This window comes from Gadus morhua, chromosome 9 (assembly GCF_902167405.1).
Source record: "Gadus morhua chromosome 9, gadMor3.0, whole genome shotgun sequence".
In the NCBI taxonomy this organism is placed as follows: Eukaryota; Metazoa; Chordata; class Actinopteri; order Gadiformes; family Gadidae; genus Gadus; species Gadus morhua.
The window spans coordinates 19,223,647-19,243,878 of NC_044056.1; the positions used below are offsets into that span (position 1 = coordinate 19,223,647).

A 20,232-nucleotide genomic window follows, 5' to 3' on the forward strand; every position below is an offset into this window, starting at 1 on the left:
GTAGCATCTAATGCATACAGCATTCGGTACAATTTATAATTACGTTACCCACCGTGTCAACCATAGTTCAACAATGTTGATGATCTATTCTCTGTAAGGTACACTCGTGCCTCAAATATGTATCCTGTATTTCAGGCCTCGACACATATCTTCAAATGAGAATGAACTGCGCCTTGGTGCTGGAAAGTAAAATGTGGAATTACCTGATGCACTCTGATGTACATATTTCCCAATTACAGGAGATGCAGGAAAACGTGAAGAAATGTAAAAACTTCCTGGCGACACTGATCAAGCTGGCATCCCATAATTCCCCCTCCCCGGATACCTCCAAGAATGTGAAGACCCTGGTGCAGGATCTACTCGTAAGGCCGGAGCATTACCCTTTGACCCATACCATTAGTATTCAACGGACTGAGGCTTTTATTGTGAAGTCAGTGCCTTCCGTTTGGTTGTTCCTGTTAAACGGTCTCCTCTTTGTTCCCCAGGATGCGAAGATTGAGCCTGAGGAGTTCACCAGCCGCCTGCAGGCTGAACTCAAGTCCTCACCTCAACCCTACCTCATCCCCTTCCTCAAGGTACTCCCACAAAGACTGAAGGAAGAAATAGCGCAACCATAAATTACATACAGTGTCTTTCAGTAAATATTAGAGCTGTCAAGCGATTAAAATATTTAATCGTGATTAATTGCATTAATGTCATAGTTAACTCTAATTAATCGCGATTAATCGCAAATTATTTTTCTATGCTAAATATCCCTTGATTTTTTTGTCCCATAATTCTTCTCGTTTTAATTCTCTTATCAACATGGTGAAGTGCATCGGCTTGCCTTGTGCAAATGATTTTTTATTGATAACAACATTGGCATAAACACTGATCAAAACAGGACGATACAAAAAAAGAGCCTATAGTGCAATTAAACGACTGCTTTGAACAAATGTCATTTGAACATAGCAGTCAGGCTACTGCTTCTTTGTTTTGAGCCAAAGAAAAAAAAAAAAAAAAAGTTTTTTTTTTTTATATAAAATAATTGCGTTAATCGCGCGATAAATAATTTAACGCCGTTAAATTTGGTTTGCGTTAACGCCGTTAATAACGCGTTTAACTGACAGCTCTAGTAAATATAGTTTTCTTTTATCACAGACACATATATTAGCAGACATATTTCGACGGATATTCTTCCGTCTTCATCAGAAGATATCCGCGACCATCTGATAAAGACTGAAGTATATCTGTCGAAACGTGTGAAGGTTAAGAAAATAACATCTACCAATATGTGTCTGTGATAAAAGAGAACTATAAATATTTACCTATCAAGTGTAGACACAATGAATGCATTACAACTATTGTCTTTTAGTGTTTATATAGTCTATATACTTGGTATACTCTATATGCATAATGTATAATTATTGTGCAAACTTTTTATTTTGTTTTAGAAAGAACAGCTTGTTCCATATGCAATGCTTATCATTCCTGAATGCCAGCTTGAGTTATGTTGCAGTCATTTAATTTGTGCCTTATCAAACTGTAAGAGTAGTTTAAAAAATGGGAAGAAATGATAATTTACCTAATGGAAATCTACAGAGTTGAGCTGGCTAATCCTATTTTTCCATTTGATTGGTTGGTAATAAATACATTTCCTGGTCACCAAAATCTATGCAAGGAAATTGGTCATACATTATTTGTCAAGGACAACCATGCTCCTGAATGTGTTGAAACAACCAAGAAGGAGACTTTGAATGCACACAGCAAAACTTTTAGCTGTTTGTTAAAAGTTTCACTCATAACACTTATTATGGGTCTGCTACTGTTGTATACCAGGGCAGTAGGCTGATCTCCACCAGTTTAGTCTACTCCCCACAAGAGTAGACCAACAATACACTTCCACTTCATCATTTCACAGCAGTAACAAGACAGTTACTGTAGTAATTTAAGGTTATCCTACAATGATGCCTGTGTTAAGAAGGTCTAGTAAGCCAGCCAATCTATTTTAAATGTTTTGTAAAGGTTGTGGGACCTGGACAAGTCGGCTACTGTTTGTGGTCATAATATCCAGTTATGGATATACATACTTTTTCTTTCATGCCATTATCTACAGATTATCTGGAAAATAACTGTATCACTTTGACTCTGCTCCAACAACACCAAAACAATCCTTATTTCAAGCAAATTCCAGATTTGGGCTCAGACCTGTGTATTTGTAACAGTATTATAACACGTCGTAAACACAGAACTGTTTTGTAGCCGTGCTCTGATGCCACTGTTCTTTACCGGTGGATGTACATTAACCCATTATGTTTCTTGGGGGTGTCCACAGAAAAGCCTTCCCGCGCTGCGCCAGTCCCTGCTCAACAACCAACAGTCTCTAATGGCCTCCGGCAACGCCCCCACCCAAGTGTCCCCGGCCGCCACCTCCACCATCAGAGCCCGGCTCCCCAACAGCCCCGTCATGACCCCCGTCAGGACGCCCACGCCGCTCGTAAACAACACCGCCATGGTACCCTCGATCGCCGTGACGCGGGGCGTAGGGGTTTGAACCCGGGAACGAGGGATGGGTTATTACTGCGGGACTGAGTTCAGTGTAGTGGGGGATGTGGGATCCATGGATGGCATCGATCCAAAGCTCTGAAACCTGAAGCCATTGGCAGGATGGTCTAGGTGTTAGGGGGGGGTCGGTCTTCAGGAAAAAGGTGCTGGTTCAAGTCTACTCTGAGGCATCCTTGAGCATTCTGCCTAATCCGTAAAAATGACTGATCTTAAACATAGTAACGCCCTGTGAGTGCTTTAAATATAAGGGTCGGGTTAATACTAATAGTAAATGGTAATCTACTATGCCTCTGTGAGTAAAAGGCATTTGATTTAAAGTTTTGTTGAACCACAGTATAAAAGTGTCTGTGGCAACGTAGCTCTCTTGTTGTAAAGTCATGGTGTGGATCCTGTCATGTGACCTCTATCCTCTGCCCTCATAGGGTGTCAGGAGACAAGCGCTCCCGGCAGTCCAGACCCGCATGCCCATGGTCATCACCCAGACCCTCAGAACCCCAGGTGCGCGCACACACACACACACACACACACACACACACACACACACACACACACACACATATATATATCTGGGAAATTTCTTGTTGTGATTGTTGATTTGCTTGTATGTGTTGTTCAGGTGCAGTTGTGAGGGGACCTCCTATCATAGCAGGTAAAAGTCCTGCTAACTTGGCAGTGCAAGCCAATCAGAAGAAGCTGAGTGACCCAGGGGGCGGTTTCAGGTGAGTTAATCTATGATTGGCTTTTTTTATTTTTCTGTTGGAGTTCACTGGGATGCAGTTCAACAAAACAACCACTAGAGAGCGACCTCTAGCCATAGGACATCCCATAGGATGTGAAGTGATCTCTTCTGTCCACCTGTATGTACGTTCCCTCTAACACCCCTCCCTCTCTGCGCGCAGAGACGACGACGACATCAACGACGTGGCGTCCATGGCCGGGGTCAATCTCAACGAGGAGAACGCACGTATCCTAGCAACCAGCTCGGAGCTGGTGGGCACCAAGATCCGCTCCTGCAAGGACGAGGCCTTCCTGCCCACCGGCCTGCTGCACCGTCGCATCCTCGACACAGGTGTGGGGGGGTCGGGGGGGCACGGCCACCGCCACAGTTTAACAGGGTTCATCCCAGGAGGGTGTAGTTAGGGTGTCTCGGCCTCCGCCACAGTTAACAGGGTTCATCCCAGGAGGGTGTAGTTCAGGTGTTACAGCGGCACAACCGGTAAACAGAGCAGTGCAAATCATACTGGAGAAGGGAACCACGTAAAAATCTATGTATATGTACAACTGCTCTACAACATAAATTAAAGTTACCACTAATCGGAAAAGTCAGTGGTCGAGATGGAGATGAGCAATAGGGAATGGAGAGTTGTCCTGTTTTTTGTCAAAATTTTACAACTGAATTTGTTTTAGTTGTGCTTTTTCCAAGGAAATTCCCTGGGATAAGATGTCTTTTATAATGTTTCTTTGTCTTCAACGTGCCTGTCTCTGTCCTCAGCCAAGAAGTTGGGTGTGACCGAGGTCCCGGCCGAGGTGGTGAACTACATTTCCCATGCCACCCAGTCGCGATTGCGCTCCTTGCTGGAGAAGGTGTCGGCGGTGGCTCAGCACCGCGGTGAAGGCGGGAAGGTATGTCGACGACTCTTATCTGCTGATTTAAGCGTTGATGCGACGCATCTGTGCTCTGCTTATCAATGCTGAATTAAAGCTGCGTTCACAGCGGCACCGGCCGACCGGACCCCAGAATAACACTGAATCAAAGGCGGGGTCAGGGTATCTGGGTCTCCTTTTTAATCTTTGGTGACGTTCTCTTTCTGTTCCAGGACGAGGAGTGGGCGGAGCAGTCCTCAGACGTGCGCGCTCAGCTGCGCTTCTTCGAGCAGCTGGAGCGCATGGAGAAGCAGAGGAAGGACGACCAGGAGAGGGAGATTCTACTCAAAGCAGCCAAGGTACTTGGAAACACTGAAATCGAGTGGTTTGCTCTACTTTTGAGAAGTTTCTTAGATTACAATTGGTATGCACAAAATAGGAGGCGTGACCAGCCGTCCGTTGACTCCTTGACGCGTGGGTATGGCAGAAGTAACCGTTTCAAACTTTCAAACACTTAATTGATGCATTGCCTGTGTGGGAAGGATCTGGACGGATCAGGTGTGTCTTTAGGAAGAGGTTGGGATGTAGCTCCCTCAGGTTCCTCCAGGGGGGGTGGAGGAGCTACTCTTTGTAACATCGTGTTTCTTTCCTCCACCCAGAGTCGTGCCCGGCAGGAAGACCCGGAACAGGCCCGGCTCAAGGCTAAGGCTAAAGAGGTAAGCGGTTGAGCGTGTGTGTGTGTGTGTTCATGTGATTTTTGAGCGTCCAAGGCTCACAGTACCTCTGTTTGAACCCAGTGGGCCGCTGGCGTCTGCAGTGCGTTGCTCTGCCTGTTGTTCCATCGTGGTGGGAACCACAGGCCGTGGTGGGTCGTCCCAATTCTCAAGTCCCACCAGGGGCAGTGGAATACAAATTCAGATGCTTCCTGAACAGAATCACTCGCCAACCAATCCCAGGACACCAGACAATGGGGAAAATAATTGATTGTTTCCCCCTGTCATAAATTGGACTGTCCAGTACAATCTCCCATCACACAGAGACTCATTCACTCACACACACACACACATCTTCATACGTAGAGGGGATGGGGTTCAGGGGGGCAGGACAGTCAGGGTTTTTCTCGACAGAACTACTTCAGGCTGGCCCTGGGGAGCCCAGAGGTCAAGGGCCATTACCCATAAGTCCTTCTGCCGGGCCCCAGGGGCCGACGGGGTGAGGAGTCCAGTCCAGACACGTTAATGTCACCTGGAAACCAAGAGCAGCGACACTACCGGAGGGGGGAACACAAAACAAAAGAAATACCTCATATTGCACGGTGCAGACCATCCTAACTTTACCATCGGGAAGATGTGGATAACAGCGGCCTGCCAGTTCTCTCCCCTGGATCCTTCCCCCAGGAGCCCCCTCCAGCGCCGCCCCACCACACAAACAAGGGCCCTCCGCTCCCTTCTCTTCTCCCGGCCTGTTCCTCCAGAGCAGCTTCCACAACAGGCCACGCCGCGGGCCGCGTCGGCCCCTTGAGATGGAGCAGCGCATGCAGTCATTTTACATTTTATTAATCACATTCCTAAATGTTAGGGCTGTTTTCACCTGTTTGCCTGGTCAAGAGAGAGCACATGATAGGATGACCCAATGCTTTTATTATTGAAAGGTTTGATAAGTCTACCATGATTCCAGCCTTAGTGTTACCTAGTCCAGCCTAGTGGGTTGAGTTCTCCACGGCAGAGTGGCGTTGCTGGGCATGGCCTCCTGCCACCCCAGGCTGGATCATTTCATCCCAGACAGGGAGAGACAGGAGCCCCTGGCTCAAGTCTGCTTAAATCAGCATTCAACCTTTGGTCCCCAGTGATATCTGCCTTATCTTATCAGACTCTTGTCTGCAGTGAGGTCCATCGGAATAGAGTGCTTTTTATTAAGGACTCGTATGTATATGGTCTACGTACCAAGCACGGAGACTGGCGGTGTATGTTTGGAGCAAACACAAAGGATAAGCCTGCTGGTATTGATCCTGATGTAAGACCATATAGCAAGGATTCTGTGGTCTTGTGTGTAACGCAGTCAACGATGGTTGACAGACTGGGATAGTAGAGAGCACACAGACACACCCAGTTTAACATACTATGCGTTGTATGTGTTCGACTGAGATGGCCCCTGGCAGTAGACCTTTGTCCGATCATCGATTCGGCTGTCCAGCACCAAGATCCTGTCTGCACAAGTGGGGGGAGGAGGGCAATTGTACATGATATTGAGTTTTTATTAGGGATGCACCGAAATGAAAATTCTTGGCCGAAACCAGGCAGTTTGTCTTTGCACTGTTTTATTTTTGAAAAAAAATATACAAACCTAATAGGCTACCTAATAAAGCGTTGGAACAAGCAAGACCGTTAACCATAGCAACGCCGGTAAACAAATCCCGCGAAGCCCAATCCCTAAGAGAGCTCCCCGCGCTATGGCCATCCGGAGGCGCACAGAGCTTTTGGCCGTGATATTATATGTAAGGGATAATGCCCGACGAAGTGTCCATTATCAGTAATTACCAGTAATTAGGAACGGTTGCTATGGTTACTAATTTTAATCCCAGGGAAAGATTGCCCACACATGGACTTACTGGTCACCGTCGAGAACATCACTGTATCTCCCTCTCCAACTGCTAGAAACCTCGGTGTGGTATTGGACAATCAATTATCCTGCACTGCAAACATCACTGCGGTCGCCCGATCCTTCAGATTTGCACTTTACAACATCTGCAGAATCCGGCCCTTCCTCACAAGGGAAGCAGCTCAGCTTCTAGTGCAATCACTGGTCATCTCCCGCCTCGACTACTGCAACTCACTCCTGGCTGGACTACCTGCCTCTGTGATTAAACCTTTGCAGCGCATCCAGAATGCGGCAGCGCGCCTCGTGTTCAACCTACCGAAGTACTCCCATGTGACCCCCCTCTTCCGGGACCTCCACTGGCTCCATGTAGTAGCTCGCATCAAATTTAAGACGATGGTACTGGCATACAAGGCAGTCGATGGAACTGCCCCTGCCTACCTCCAAGCATTGCTAAAGCCACACACCCCAGCTCGATCCCTCCGCTCAACTACCTCAGCTGGACGTCTGGAACCGCCATCAGTAAGAGCTAGCAAAGGCCGTTCAGCAAAGTCACAACTTTTCTCGGTTTTGGGACCTCAGTGGTGGAACGAGCTCGCTGCCGCTCTCAGGACCGCAGAGTCGCTCACTATCTTCCGAAAAAGACTCAAGACTCACCTGTTCAGAGTCCACCTCGACACTGCATAGCCACCCTCCCCCTTCTGGCCACCATTGTACACTCTATTGTATTGTATTGTAGTACTTAACTGTGTAGCAACTGCAGTAGCTGCTATCATGGCTGTAACACAGGGAATTGATTAGCCTAGCGATTGTGGTACTTGCACTTGGTTCTATGAACATCCTTTCTGTACCGACAACGATATAAAATATAATATAAAAGCGTCTGCTAAATGCCCTAAATGTAAATGTAGAGACGATACGCCAGCTAGCGCATTAATTGAAAACGGTAAACAGACAATTTGACGGAACTACTTGTCCAGGTGTCCGTATATCAGGAGTTAATGCACACCCTGCAGCCAATCAGAATCGAGTATTCCCGCAGACCGTGGTATAAATAAAATTATATCATACTATTATATATAGAACGTTATAAGACGCTGTCACCGAGAATTGGCACGCTGTCACCGAGTGTGAGAGGAGAGTTGACGGAGAAGATTGCGGTTGACGTAGTTTCAAAGTTGATACCGTTTATACTCGATAATACAACCCTAGTACCATTGCATTTATGGCTATGACTGTGTACTTACTTCATTAAAATCAAGGCATTGCAATTTTTGCAAATCGCTATATGTGGGTCTTTCTCAGAAACATTGAAAAACGTCCACACCGCAGACATATTGGCGCTTATCCAGACAAGCGTGTGCTGGCCGCGCTTTTTGTTTGCGTCAACACAAATTTCTGTTTCGGTGGCCGAAAACTTGGTACATCCCTAGTTTTTATGCTTGACCACGTTTGAATGGTACTTGGCTACCTTATGGAAGGGTGGATGTTGCCATGCCAATTACATCTCCCTACACCGCTCTTCCATTGCACTGCAGGGGATCGGGGGGGGAGAGGGGGTCGTATGAAACATCAGGGCTGTCAGTAGAACCAGACAGGGCAGGGGACAGACGAGAGACGACGTGGTATCAAAGGCGTCCCAACTATAACAAGAGTTTATTATTTCACTTTGAAGACCCAAATACCAAATGTTGATGCTCTTTTGTACTCGAATTGCACAATTTCTCTGAGCAAGTACTGTAAAAAATAAACAAATGCATGAAAAGATGCTGAGATCTGCGTTTGACCTTTGTGACGTCAACCTGTGGTTGTTTCCCATCCGGCCCAAAGATGCAGCAGCAGGAGCAGGCTCAGATCCGCCAGCGAGACGCCAATCTCACCGCCCTGGCCGCCATCGGGCCCCGAAAGAGACGCAAGATGGACTCACCAGGGTCCTCCAACGCCGGGGCGGAGGTACAGGACACACTGCGTCACACACTGCCTCAAACACTGTGTCACACACTCCGTCACACACTCCGTCACACACTCACACTCATTCGCACACTCACTCGCACACTCACTAACACACTCACACAATCGCTCACTAACTGAGTCACACACTCACACCAGTGTTTCCCATATATAGACCATTGTGTGGTGCGGCGCCACAGAATCAACATCGAGCGCCACGAATTGATTCTGTCTTTTTTTTTTTATAACGCGATGGAAACATAAAAATCTTTCCTTTCATTCATCTCCGCATAGCACTCGTTCTCCCTGTCATTCTCGTACACACACACACACACACACACACACACACACACACACACACACACACACACACACACACACACACACACGAGAGACGGACCGAGAGCGACGATACGGGGAACACATGAAGCAACCGATGTCACCCGTCGCTTAGAAAACGGACACACTGGGGTTGATAAGTTACCGGACTACTGTAACTACTACGTAGTGATAATAACAAAGACGTGAATCAGGCAATAAATCCACTTACCTTGACAGCGGTAAGTTCGGTGTGCATTAAAGTACAGACGGGTGGACCATTTGCGAACTACTGCAGCTGCTCTAAGTTAAACCCCAAACTAATCGGAATAAGTGTTTATAGCGGACTAAACCACCTCTTCTATTCCACATAGAATTCTATTCCGAACAGATAATCGTATTCCGATTGAGGCATATATATATGATACTTTTCTATTCCGATTGAGCTGTTCTTCCACTTCTATGCGGATCAGATGTGTCCGCATGTAAACGCGGAGTTACATGCAAACACACTGACGGCTGATTCGCCCACTCCTCCTGTCCACGCGCAATGCTTGAGGTCAATGGAAAAATATATTTGGCACAGAGAAGACGGTCGGCGACATTTGCAGTTTACCAAAGGTTAGTATGATATACTGTGGTCTAACACGCCTGCCCAAATTTTTTGTTAACTCAGAAAAGGTAATATTAGCTTTATGATCTCACCGTTATTGATATTGAACATCCCGCACCCGTCATCATAGACAACGTCGTTGGTAACGCAGCAAACACTGCGATTAAGATGAAATGCGGTTATAGATTAGATAGGCCTATACGTTGCCCATATCAAAAAGTTTATTTTTATTACATTCTATTCTTAATATTATTTTATTCTGACTCTGAATGTTTGTTGCTTTAATCCAAATGAGTATTGAAAAGTTTTTTCTGCGCCAAAAAAGGCCTCGTCCAGACGAGACGGAGCAGCTTGAGGAGGTAGTTAGCTTAGTCTGAAATTAAGTTGAACAGTCAAATGGCTGTGGCTAGTAAATGTTTATTAAATATATGATACATTTATTTCGATGTTCCTAGGCTTCAAACAGTGCTGAACAACCCAGTGCTTCTCAGGGGCCGGGCTGTTCAGGAGAGATACTGATTAATATAGGCCAGGAGGACAGCAGACAAAATGTTGCTGAAACATCAGGTGAGGTGGAAACAGATTGGTGTAGATTTTAACCTTAAAAAAATAAGTGTGGGGAAAGTAATTTCGATCCTTCTGTTCCTGGTAGAGGTGGCAAGGAAGAAAACTGGAGGACACGGGGACAATGGATTCAATCCAGAATGGTTAACCATGCCCCGGTTTAAACCATGGCTATACCATAACCAGCATGGTACTCAGCATATTGATTTATTTATTGATCTATTTTTCTTTTTACACAATTGTACATGTTTAATTTAGCAAATTATATTAATGGTATTTTATATTATTTAAGGGATGTTCTGCAGACTTTGTAGGCAGCACAAGCCTGCACCCAAGAAAGGTGCAAATAAGAGGGCATTTGTGGAGGTTGCTGCGGTCACATACCGCAAAGACTACATAGAAAGGCATCTCAAAACAGAGCACCACCAGGAGAGCATCAGGTGTCAGGCAACGGTTTCTTCGGGTAATTTCCAAAAGGGAAAATGAATAATATCCAATTACATGTAGTAGGCATATGTATAAAACATTTTTTTAATTAACAGGTGTATCAGTAATGGAATCATTTGACCCAATAATTGTGTTGGAGCATGAGGCCATAATTGGTGGTTTCAAGTGCCTTTACTGGCTTGTAAAAAACGAAATAGCCCACCAAACCAACTACCCCAAGCTTCTGAGCCTGGCAGAGCTTTTAGGGTGTGATTATTTTAAAAAATTAAAGGTAACGCATAAATTAAAATAATCTCAACAATTCAGTCTTTGCATTAATGACTATACATTTTTGAAGAAATTATACATCTTTTTTATAAATTATCTTGTTCTTCTCCCAATTTCAAGATTGACAAGAGTAATAATTATAGGTCTCATCGTATAATTGATGAGATGCTGGAGATCCTAGCAGAGGTCCTGGAGGAACCTATTCTCATGGACATCAGGTCATCACGGGCGATTAGCCTGGAGATAGATGAGAGCACTGATGTCTCTGTGTCCAGGCAACTGGTTTTGCACATCAGGTAGTACATTACCATTCTCAGTCAAAATCACATACGTCATGATCCCAGCAAAATAATTGTGAATTCTAAATAACTTTTTCTACAGGTACTTGGATAAAGAGGGACAGGTGTACAATCAGTTCCTGGATCTGGTATCCGTCATTGACGGCAAAGCGGACACCATTGTTTCCGCTGTCAAAACAGTCCTTCTCAAAAAGGGCATCCCGACTGAGAAGCTATATGGACTCGGGACTGATGGGGCAGCTGTCATGACAGGTAATTATTTTATGCAATATGATTTTGTTTAGTGTATTGTATTTTGTCGGTTGAAATCAAGTTTAACACTTTCAAAAAAAATTAATCTAGGGCGTTTGAATGGTGTTGCAAAGCAGCTTGAAGACAGCTTTCCCAAACTTTTGGCTGTGGCTTGTGCTGCCCACAAACTGGCCCTTGCTTGCAAGGATGCTTCAAATAGTGTCCCATACATGGCTACATTTAGGGACCACTTGCAGGATCTATACCTGTTTTTTAGAAATAGTGCCAATCGGACCGCCACTCTCAAGGCTGCATCCCTTATCCTGGGTGTCACTGACCTGAAGGTTAAGGTAACTGCCGTCTGATACCATCTAATATGTTTTTTAATCAGTGGTAATTGTAATAATTGTTGGAACATTCACAGGAAGTGAAGGACACGCGATGGCTTTCACAGCATAAAGCCATACAGATGCTACAGAGGAACCTGGCTGCTGTCCTTGGGGCCTTGGCGGAGGAGGCAGAGATAAGGAAGTGTCCCACAGCCAAGGGGCTGTACACTTTCTGTGGGACTTACAGATTTGTGGCCTCTGTATATCTACAGGCAGATGTTTTGCCCCACCTAGCCTGTCTCTCAAAAGTGTTCAAGAAAGCACATGTAAATTTTTTACACATCAAAGAGCAGGTAACTGTGATAACTAGGCCTGATACAGTTCAGTTGTGATGCATTGTTTTTTTGTTTGCATGTACTCTACTAATACAAGATATACTTTTTAGGTTCCCGTCACCATCCAGACCCTCCTGGATATAAGAGAGGCTGGGCAGACTCCGATCCCAGGATCGTTCCTGTCTCGCTTGCACGAGGACCTAGAGGATCCTGACAAGCTTGGACCCTTCAAAATCAAGCGTGAGGCTGAGAGGGGCAGGAGGGGGGAAGATGTCCAGGACCAGTCGAGGGAGGCACAGTGGTGCAGATTCGAGCAACAGGTAAATTATAATGTTTAAAACCCTTAAAAATATACTAAACACACTCTCTAGCTTGGTCCTTAATGCCTGTTTCAAAGGTGAGTGTAGGTTCCTCCTAAAATGTGCTGATCTGTTCATTGTAGGTCATTCAACCCTACATTACTGGCCTGGAGACTGAACTGAAAAGGAGGTTCCAGGAGCTGAACATCCTAGGAGCCTTCAATGTCCTTACACCTCAGTCGGCTGCCCTCCCTGACAATATGTCCATTGCACAGCTCCAGACTCTGGCAAAAAAATTCTGTCCAGACCAAGAGAAGGTGCTCCTCAAAGAGTGGTTTTCTTTCAAAAACCATACCATTACAGGGTCATTACAGGTAAGTGAAAATCTCTCTCTCTCTCTCTCTCTCTCTCTCTCTCTCTCTCTCTCTCTCTCTCTCTCTCTCTCTCTCTCTCTCTCTCTCTCTCTCTCTCTCTCTCTCTCTCTCTCTCTCTCTCTCTCTCTCTCTCTCTCTCTCTCTCTCTCTCTCTCTCTCTCTCTCTCTCTCTCTCTCGTGCTATATCTCTCTCTCTCTCTCTCTCTCGTGCTATATCTCTCTCTCTCTCTCTCGTGCTATATCTCTCTTATGTGCTATATCTTTCATTCAAGAACAAGAGCCAGGAGGAGCTCCTGACTCTGCTGGCGAGTGAGTATGATGAGTGGTTAGACCTCTACCCCTGCCTCAGTCTCCTTGCCAGCATTGCCCTGATTGTCCCAGTCTCATCTGTGAAATGCGAGCGGGATTTCTCAGCTATGAATAGGGTAAGCACATAGAAATTCACTATTCCCTAGTATATTTCTTGAAGTAATGGGCATTTTAATACTCTATTGATAAAATATTTTATTTTATTTTATCCCCAGATAAAAACAGACCTCATGAACAGGCTTCAAGGGGAACACCTGGCAGCCTGCTTAAGAATCTCCATAAATGGGCCAAAACCGAATAAGGTCCCTTATGATCGGGCACTTGAGTTCTTTTTCAGGAACCCACGTAGAATTAGGTGTTCTGATGTGGCATGCAAGCTTTGCACATTCGGCTAATGCAGTTTCATTATTTTAGTTAGTTGCCTTGTTGTACCTAGTAGTATATTGTATTTTCCGCACTATAAGGCGCACCGGAGTATAAGCCGCAGCAGCTAAATTGAATGATGTGTACATATATAAGCCGCACTGGACTATAAGCCAAGGGTGTTTTAATGTTTAATTACCATTAGGGCTGGAAGGGCCAGAAAAAAACACCATAAAAAACAACATTAATAATCCCTATATAATCCCTGGAACCAATTTTGACAGTATCTGCATATTTTGTTGAAGATTTAATAGCTTTTGAACGTTAATTAGTAGGCCTAAGTAGGTTAAAGTTCCTTAGTTTTTCCCCGTGAAAGCGAACAGCTGTTGTTCTGTTCCAAATCAGCTGTCTTCTGCCATCTCAGCCCTTACGGGAGCTTTTCAATTCATCCTGGAACGTGCATCTTTTCAGGGAATTTGTACAATAAATCCATAACCAATACCAAATATTGATTGTCTTATGTGTACATTTTATATCCATTATATTGACCGGGTATTCCCAAGACGCTCACACTCTGCAGCAAGCCAGTCACAGTTGATTGGCGCGGCGCTGTACAGCGAACGTAAACAAACAACTAAGCTAAGTATTACTTTTCCTCCCGAGATCCCGCTAATGTTGTGTTATAAAGTAAAGGGAAACAAGATATCTATTCTTCCTCCACTTCTCTGCTTGGTGTCGCTGACGCTTATAGTTTGCCTCCCTCGCTCTGGTAACGTCACGTATGTGAAAAAAACAACGAAGCTCCGAACACAGTTTTAAGCTTCGAATACCATTTTTCCGAACGAGTATTCAAATATTTGAATAATTCTGGCCAGCCCTAATTAGGGGGTGAGTTGCCCTAATGTGGGACACTGCCTAATCTGGGACACCTAAGGTCTAGAGCAGTCATACTCAAGTAGCGGCCCGCGGGCCTTTTGTGGCCCGCGGGGTGTCTATTAATGGCCCTCGAGCTGTTTTGAAAAGTTTTTTTAATTATTAAAAAAAAAAAAAAAAAAAAATTGTGCTGGGCGCTCTTATTTTGAAACCGCGCACCGCGATCTCAAGACGAGGCTGGGGGGTGCAATGATAAACAGATAGCACTCCAGCCCACAGACCGCTCCAGCCCTCCCAAACTCGAGGCAGACAGTCCATCTCAGCAGCAGTCAAGGCCGATTTAGGGTCGTTTTAGACGCAGAGACGTAAGCACGTAATTTACACAAGGGACTTGTTTTAGACAAGTTTTGATTTACGGTTCCTTTAAGGTTCCTTAAGGATTGCGCGTGTTGCAAGGGGATTCTGCGCCAGAACAGTAGGGGGAGCAACGAACGAATCTGTGGGCGTGGAAGTGGAAATCGCTGGCTTGTTTATATTTATAATTATCATAATTCGTTCTTGTGTTTTCTTCTTCTCCTTCTTCAAAATTCTTCATTCGCTTCTGTCACGGCCTTTTAAAAATGGCGCTATTATGCTGTAAAACCGGAAATGTGAGACTCCTGAAAGGATGTGGTTAGCTGGCCAATCACAGTCTTTGCGAGCTGCGTAGGGCCGTAGTGTTTTAGTCGCATAGTCAGGAATTTTGGCCGACGCACTTAAGCACGTAAGGGGGGATATTTTACCGCGCAAGGGGGGGTTATGTATCTTACGTGCTTACGTGTTACGTCTAAAACAGAGCATATATCGGCCTCAGTCACACGTATACCGACCGGCCCCTTGAGTCACTGAATTTTTTTTTTGTGGCCCCTCATCAATTCTACTTGAGTACCCCTGGTCTAGAGCATTTATCTCTTGAAGTCCCGAAAAGGTCAGTGACATAGGTTTTAGAGAAAATTAATTCTAAGGTTATAAATTTGTAATGAACAAAAGCAAAATCATATTTGATATCAGATTTTGTTTATGATATAATTATGCTGCAAATGAGGCAAAAATATTATGAAAATGTGTTTGATTTTTTTTTTTTTTATCAATCTTTAGCTGTCCCACATTTGGAAAGGTGTTTCCGAATGTGGGACAGCATGATTTGCCTAATCTGGGACAGTATTGTTAATTGTGAAAATAAGCATTTAAATGTGTAATGTGTATTTAATTCAGGGTTTATTAGTACAATAGGATCAAAACCCAGTCTTGATGGGCCAGTTAATTAGCCATGTTAAAGCACTAGCTTTTTTTTTTTTTAAATCAAACTAGCTTGACTAGCTAGCCAGGACACAGGCTTAGTTACTCTTTATCCCCCACACACACGCATAATTAATTTATATATATATATGAATGTATGTATATATATATGTGTGTGTGTGTGTATTGTAGTAATTGGTAACACAAAGCATGGGTCTGTACATTTGACATGAATATTCATGAGCAGATACATTTAAATTAAGGTGATATTGTCTTTTTCATTCCTAATAATGACTGTCCCAGATTAGGGCACACACTGTCCCAGATTAGGGCAAACGCACTTTCTTGAGCAACTTTGCACATGGAGCACTAATATATGTGAAATTTCTTCTGAGTATGATACCTGAATATTTTTTTTCTGTTTTCAGTAGCCAACATCTTGGGGATTTCAGAATGGTTTCCGGTGTGGGTCAAATGTAGTGGCTTAGTTTGGTCATATCGCATATATAAATTGAAATTGCAAAAAGTGTCGCACGTAAGGGCAACTCACCCATATGTAAGGGTTCGTGCACAGAGGGGATTGTCGGGAAAGAGATGGCTGTCTCGCTCTCGTAATGTCTGTCTTGCTCTCGTTCTGTCTCTCGTTCTTTCTCTCGTACCACTCTCGGTTCCACTTTTACTTTTGCGCGCTACCTGTCTCACTCTTTTCCGGCCTCCATCTTTTCCTGTTGGAGCACGCCGCTTAAAGGTGGGGGAGTGCGGACCGGTCATAGAGCCCATAGAGTTAAAGTTGGTGGACTGTAGGCTTCTAAATCCATAGATTTAGGAGGTCCCCTAGTGGCCGTTAGCTGTAAAAATCCATAGATTAGCCGCACCGTTATATAATGCTGCGTTTCCACACTAGGGTGCGGTACGGTTCGATTCGCCTCAGTCCGGGAGGGAGAGGGCGGTATAGCCCAGCTCAGTTCCGAGGTCGCGTTTCCACCGCCGCAGTACCCTTTATGGTAGGCCGGATGTTGATCGCCGCGGCAGCTATGTAAACATCGTAAACAACGTCTTCCTCCCCAAGAATGCAGAGGAACGTTTCCTTCTCCTTGTTCGCCCAAGCAAGCGTTGTACGCGACATGTTCATTGTAAAGAATAATACCTCGAGGCTACTGTTCATTTGTTTTTATCCCCACTTCGCCCGGAAGTGACGGTTCTGTCGACCAATCAACGGAGGGGGTGTGTAGCTCGAACCCTTTCAGGCGTCTCGTCTCGTTTTCAGTACCCCAACGGAGGAGTACTGAAAACGAGGGCAAAACGAGTACGGCTCAGTCCTTGTCACGCCCACTTTTGGCGGTGGAAACGCAATCCCTACCGCACCTTTGCGAACCGAACCGTACCGCACCCTGGAGTGGAAATGCGGCATAAGCGGCAGAATCGTAAAATGGGGGAAAAGGCGCGGCTTATAGTCCGAAAATGACGGTATTTATTTTATTTTCCTAAAAAAGATAAATATTGGTTCAGGTAGGTCTTGAGTTTATTTGTACTTGAAATAAAAACCTCCAGCTTTAGTTGTCTGTTGCAATTCATTCCTTGAATGTCACAGAATCAAAAGTTCAGGTAAAAACTAAACTTGTGCGCTGACGCCGCCGTGCGGTGTCGCCGCGCCGCCGCCCCCCACACCCACTCACTCTAAAGGCCGATCCATACCTCCGGATCCGGACGAAATTCGTTCGTCGCCCCAAACGTTGCCTCGGGAACTACCCTTCATACCTCCTTCTGGTTTCAGCGTTGTTATGGATGTTACGCAATAAATCCTCTAGAGGGCAGTGACTGTCAAATTACAAATTAACGGCATCGACAATCGCAAACATGACATCTGTAGAGAAATCGGCAAAAAGTGTGCGGTGGCATGTGATGTGACACCCCTCACCAACCCGCAGATTATCTCCTCAAAATGTTGTTAAATGACCAGTTACAACTCATTGCCAAAGCAGGGGAACAATAAAATAAAAAGGTCAGGTATATAGTATAATATAAGTATAAAACGTTAAACACAATATATATACATATCAGATATTATGCTACTCTTATCTATTTTCGCGAATGGTCTGACTTTTGACTCTATACTGCCGCCTCGATTTCCGGTGGTGTGAATGGGCCTTTATGGCCCATTAAAGGCCTTTAAGGCCTATTCACACCCTACGGTAAATGCGGATAGGAACACTTCCGTCCGGTCTCGGAGGTCGTTTCGTCCGTCAGTTGGTCCGTCGCCTCTGAGCTTACGAATCCGGAGTGCTCCGGGAGAAACGGAGCAATACCACCGGAAATGGAGGCGGCAGTACTGAGTATAGAGTCAGAAGTTCAACCATTCGTGAAAATAGAGAGGGTAGTATAATATCTGATATGTATATATTGTATGTTATCGTTTTTGCACTTATACTATACTATATACCTGACCTTTTTATTTTATTGTTCACCTGCTTTGGCAATGAGATGTAACTGGTCATTTAAAAATGGCGCAATATTTTGAGAAGAGAATCTGCAGGTTGGTGAAGGGCGTCACATGCCACCGCCGCATAGGCCTACCCTTTACGCGCCTTTTTTTTTGTGCAGATTTCGGATTAAACAAAGCAAAATCATCGCCATGTTTGCGATTGTCGATGCCGGTAATTTGTGATACGACAGTCACTGCCCTCTAGAGGATGTATTGCGTAACATCCATAACAACGCTGAAACCGGACAGGGGTATGAAGTGTAGTCCCAGAGACAACGTTTGGTACGGACGGACGAATATCGTCCAGATCTGGAGGTTTGAATCGGCCTTAATACTCACACACTCACTAACTCACACACTCACACACTCTCCTCACCATATAACTGGACAAAACAAGCTTTGTATTTCCACTCCGTCTTTATAGCACAAGCTCTCATTTAACAGCGATACATTTGTGTATGTCAACACTACATTGTTATTGTAAGGGTTGTGTGCCGATGCTGCTTCAATGTCTGAAAAAGTGTTGTTCTCTTCAGTCCTGTTTACTCACAGTGTGTGTGTTTATTGTGGAAACACCGTACCATCCCGCATTGTCTGCTTGCGTTCTCGCAGCGGCCTGTGCATGAGTCCTGTCTGGAGTGAGGGTGACCGTAGCTGAGTGAAGGGGGCCAGGCTAGGCCCCGGGGCCTGGCTGTGGGTGTGTCAGCCACTCCGGTCCCTCCCTCCCCCCTGAGGGGCAGCCATAGATTTAATCTCTACAGAGAAGAGCCCCGGGCCCCGCCCTAGGTTAGGGCTACTCCAATGTGACCCTCCCTTCCCCTCCCCTCCCCCCCCTCCCCCCTCGCTCATTCTCTCACGCACATATCAGGCCTTAGGCTCGCCCCCCAGCCACCCCAGACAAAGGCCTCTGTGCAAAGAGAGACAGAGGGTGAGAGAGAGAGAGAGGGAGAGAGAGAACAGGATTAGGGGCGGAGGGGCCTTGGGCATACCAAGACTGCGCAAGGTAATGAACTTTAGGAGCTGTTGTGTTGCAGTAGTGCTGTATAGAACTACTAGTCAATTTAACCAGAATCCGAAACTGGCTGAAGACTCTCGGGGGGGGGGGGGGGGGGGGGGGGGTGTGTGTGTGTGTGTGTGTGTGTGTGTGTGTGTGTGTGTGTGTGTGTGTGTGTGTTGCCATGCCTACAGGCTGTTGTGGTGCGTGCGTGTGTGTGTGCAAGCACCTGCCCGGGGCCTCATTCCTATCCTCTAATGTCAGCTCAGCCCTCGGGTTCTGGTGCCCCGGCAGCCACAGTAGCACGTCTGTGTTTCTATGCAGAAGCTCAAAAATCCAGCAATCGCTCAAACTGCAGCAGAAAGCGCAAGCACAAATGGCCCGAGCTTAGGTTTAGATAACCGGTCAAGATGGCTTCCCAAAGAGAACTTCTGGCCATTTGTGCCACTTTTGGCTGTATCGGCGAAGGGTGAAAGCAATTAAATGTTAAAAAGAAGTGAAATCTGAAATGGAACGTTAGCCATTACCCCCGCCTCCAATTAAAACATGCCTCTATCCCCAACTCAAATTCCTTGAAGGTTTTTGATATTTAATCACAATCAGTTAAGTGGGGTTGATTCTGGCTATTCTATTCTGGTTAGTGTTAATTCTTCCAATAAACATTAGCAGCTCACCATTGTGTCAAACACTGCAAATAAGACAAGGGGATACATTTCAAACATATTAAAAGAAATGTGGTTCTCTTGTCAAATCACCCCGAAGGCTTAGAAAATACAGACATAGCCTGGATCTGTGCTAGCATTCACATGTGCTTCTCACGTACAAACATTCACTTCAAATGGGCTCCTGAGCTACGAACCGAGGGGTGTCTGCGGTTCTAAATCTGGATTGACTGTCCTGCTGACCATACCACCATACATGTGTTCCTCCCTGCCTCTACTGTGACGTTTCTTGTAAATGCACAATGGCACCTGGGGCAAGCTCCAAGCAATGGAAAGAGATGCTTGGAGTTATTGCCACAGTGAGCTTAATTACTGTTCCTAATTCTTTGGAGAGAGGGCATTTTTCAAAGCCTTCCTTGTATTACCTTACAGAGCTTAGAATTGTCTTCTTTTTTGGCATTTTCGACAGATTTTAAATGAATAAAAAAAAAATCCCCTCCCAGCCCACATTACACTCCTAGC

The 20,232-nt window shown here is 45.3% G+C and overlaps 2 protein-coding genes and 1 long non-coding RNA gene across 3 annotated transcripts in view; all 3 read left to right on the top strand.

Annotated features, from left to right (window-relative positions):
- Positions 1-20,232, top strand: part of LOC115550851 (transcription initiation factor TFIID subunit 4) — a 29,495-nt gene that overhangs the window by 5,578 nt on the left and 3,685 nt on the right. The window contains exons 5-14 of the mRNA XM_030366195.1: positions 240-362; positions 486-575; positions 2,315-2,494; positions 2,967-3,042; positions 3,161-3,263; positions 3,444-3,613; positions 4,037-4,167; positions 4,362-4,487; positions 4,788-4,844; positions 8,554-8,676. Coding sequence (XP_030222055.1) covers positions 240-362; positions 486-575; positions 2,315-2,494; positions 2,967-3,042; positions 3,161-3,263; positions 3,444-3,613; positions 4,037-4,167; positions 4,362-4,487; positions 4,788-4,844; positions 8,554-8,676 — 1,179 coding nt within the window. The remainder of the gene's footprint in view (positions 1-239; positions 363-485; positions 576-2,314; positions 2,495-2,966; positions 3,043-3,160; positions 3,264-3,443; positions 3,614-4,036; positions 4,168-4,361; positions 4,488-4,787; positions 4,845-8,553; positions 8,677-20,232) is intronic.
- On the top strand, positions 8,892-10,704 carry LOC115550854 (uncharacterized). Its single transcript, XR_003977952.1, has 3 exons — positions 8,892-10,171; positions 10,257-10,358; positions 10,461-10,704. It is a non-coding gene; the product is annotated as an uncharacterized LOC115550854 (long non-coding RNA).
- LOC115550852 (zinc finger protein 862-like) lies at positions 10,716-13,686 on the top strand. The gene is made up of 9 exons (XM_030366196.1): positions 10,716-10,886; positions 11,003-11,178; positions 11,264-11,433; positions 11,524-11,762; positions 11,837-12,094; positions 12,187-12,396; positions 12,519-12,749; positions 13,022-13,174; positions 13,274-13,686. The coding sequence occupies exons 1-9, from the start codon at positions 10,722-10,724 to the stop codon at positions 13,451-13,453; spliced, it is 1,782 nt and encodes a 593-aa protein (XP_030222056.1). The 5' UTR covers positions 10,716-10,721; the 3' UTR covers positions 13,454-13,686.

Bases quoted from the DNA above. Each gene is read 5' to 3' on its own strand.
- LOC115550852 (XM_030366196.1), top strand. From the start codon at position 10,722: ATGGAATCATTTGACCCAATAATTGTGTTGGAGCATGAGGCCATAATT. The intron at 11,763-11,836 runs GTAACTGCCGTC...GAACATTCACAG, and splicing joins TCACTGACCTGAAGGTTAAG to GAAGTGAAGGACACGCGATG. The intron at 12,397-12,518 runs GTAAATTATAAT...TGTTCATTGTAG, and splicing joins GGTGCAGATTCGAGCAACAG to GTCATTCAACCCTACATTAC.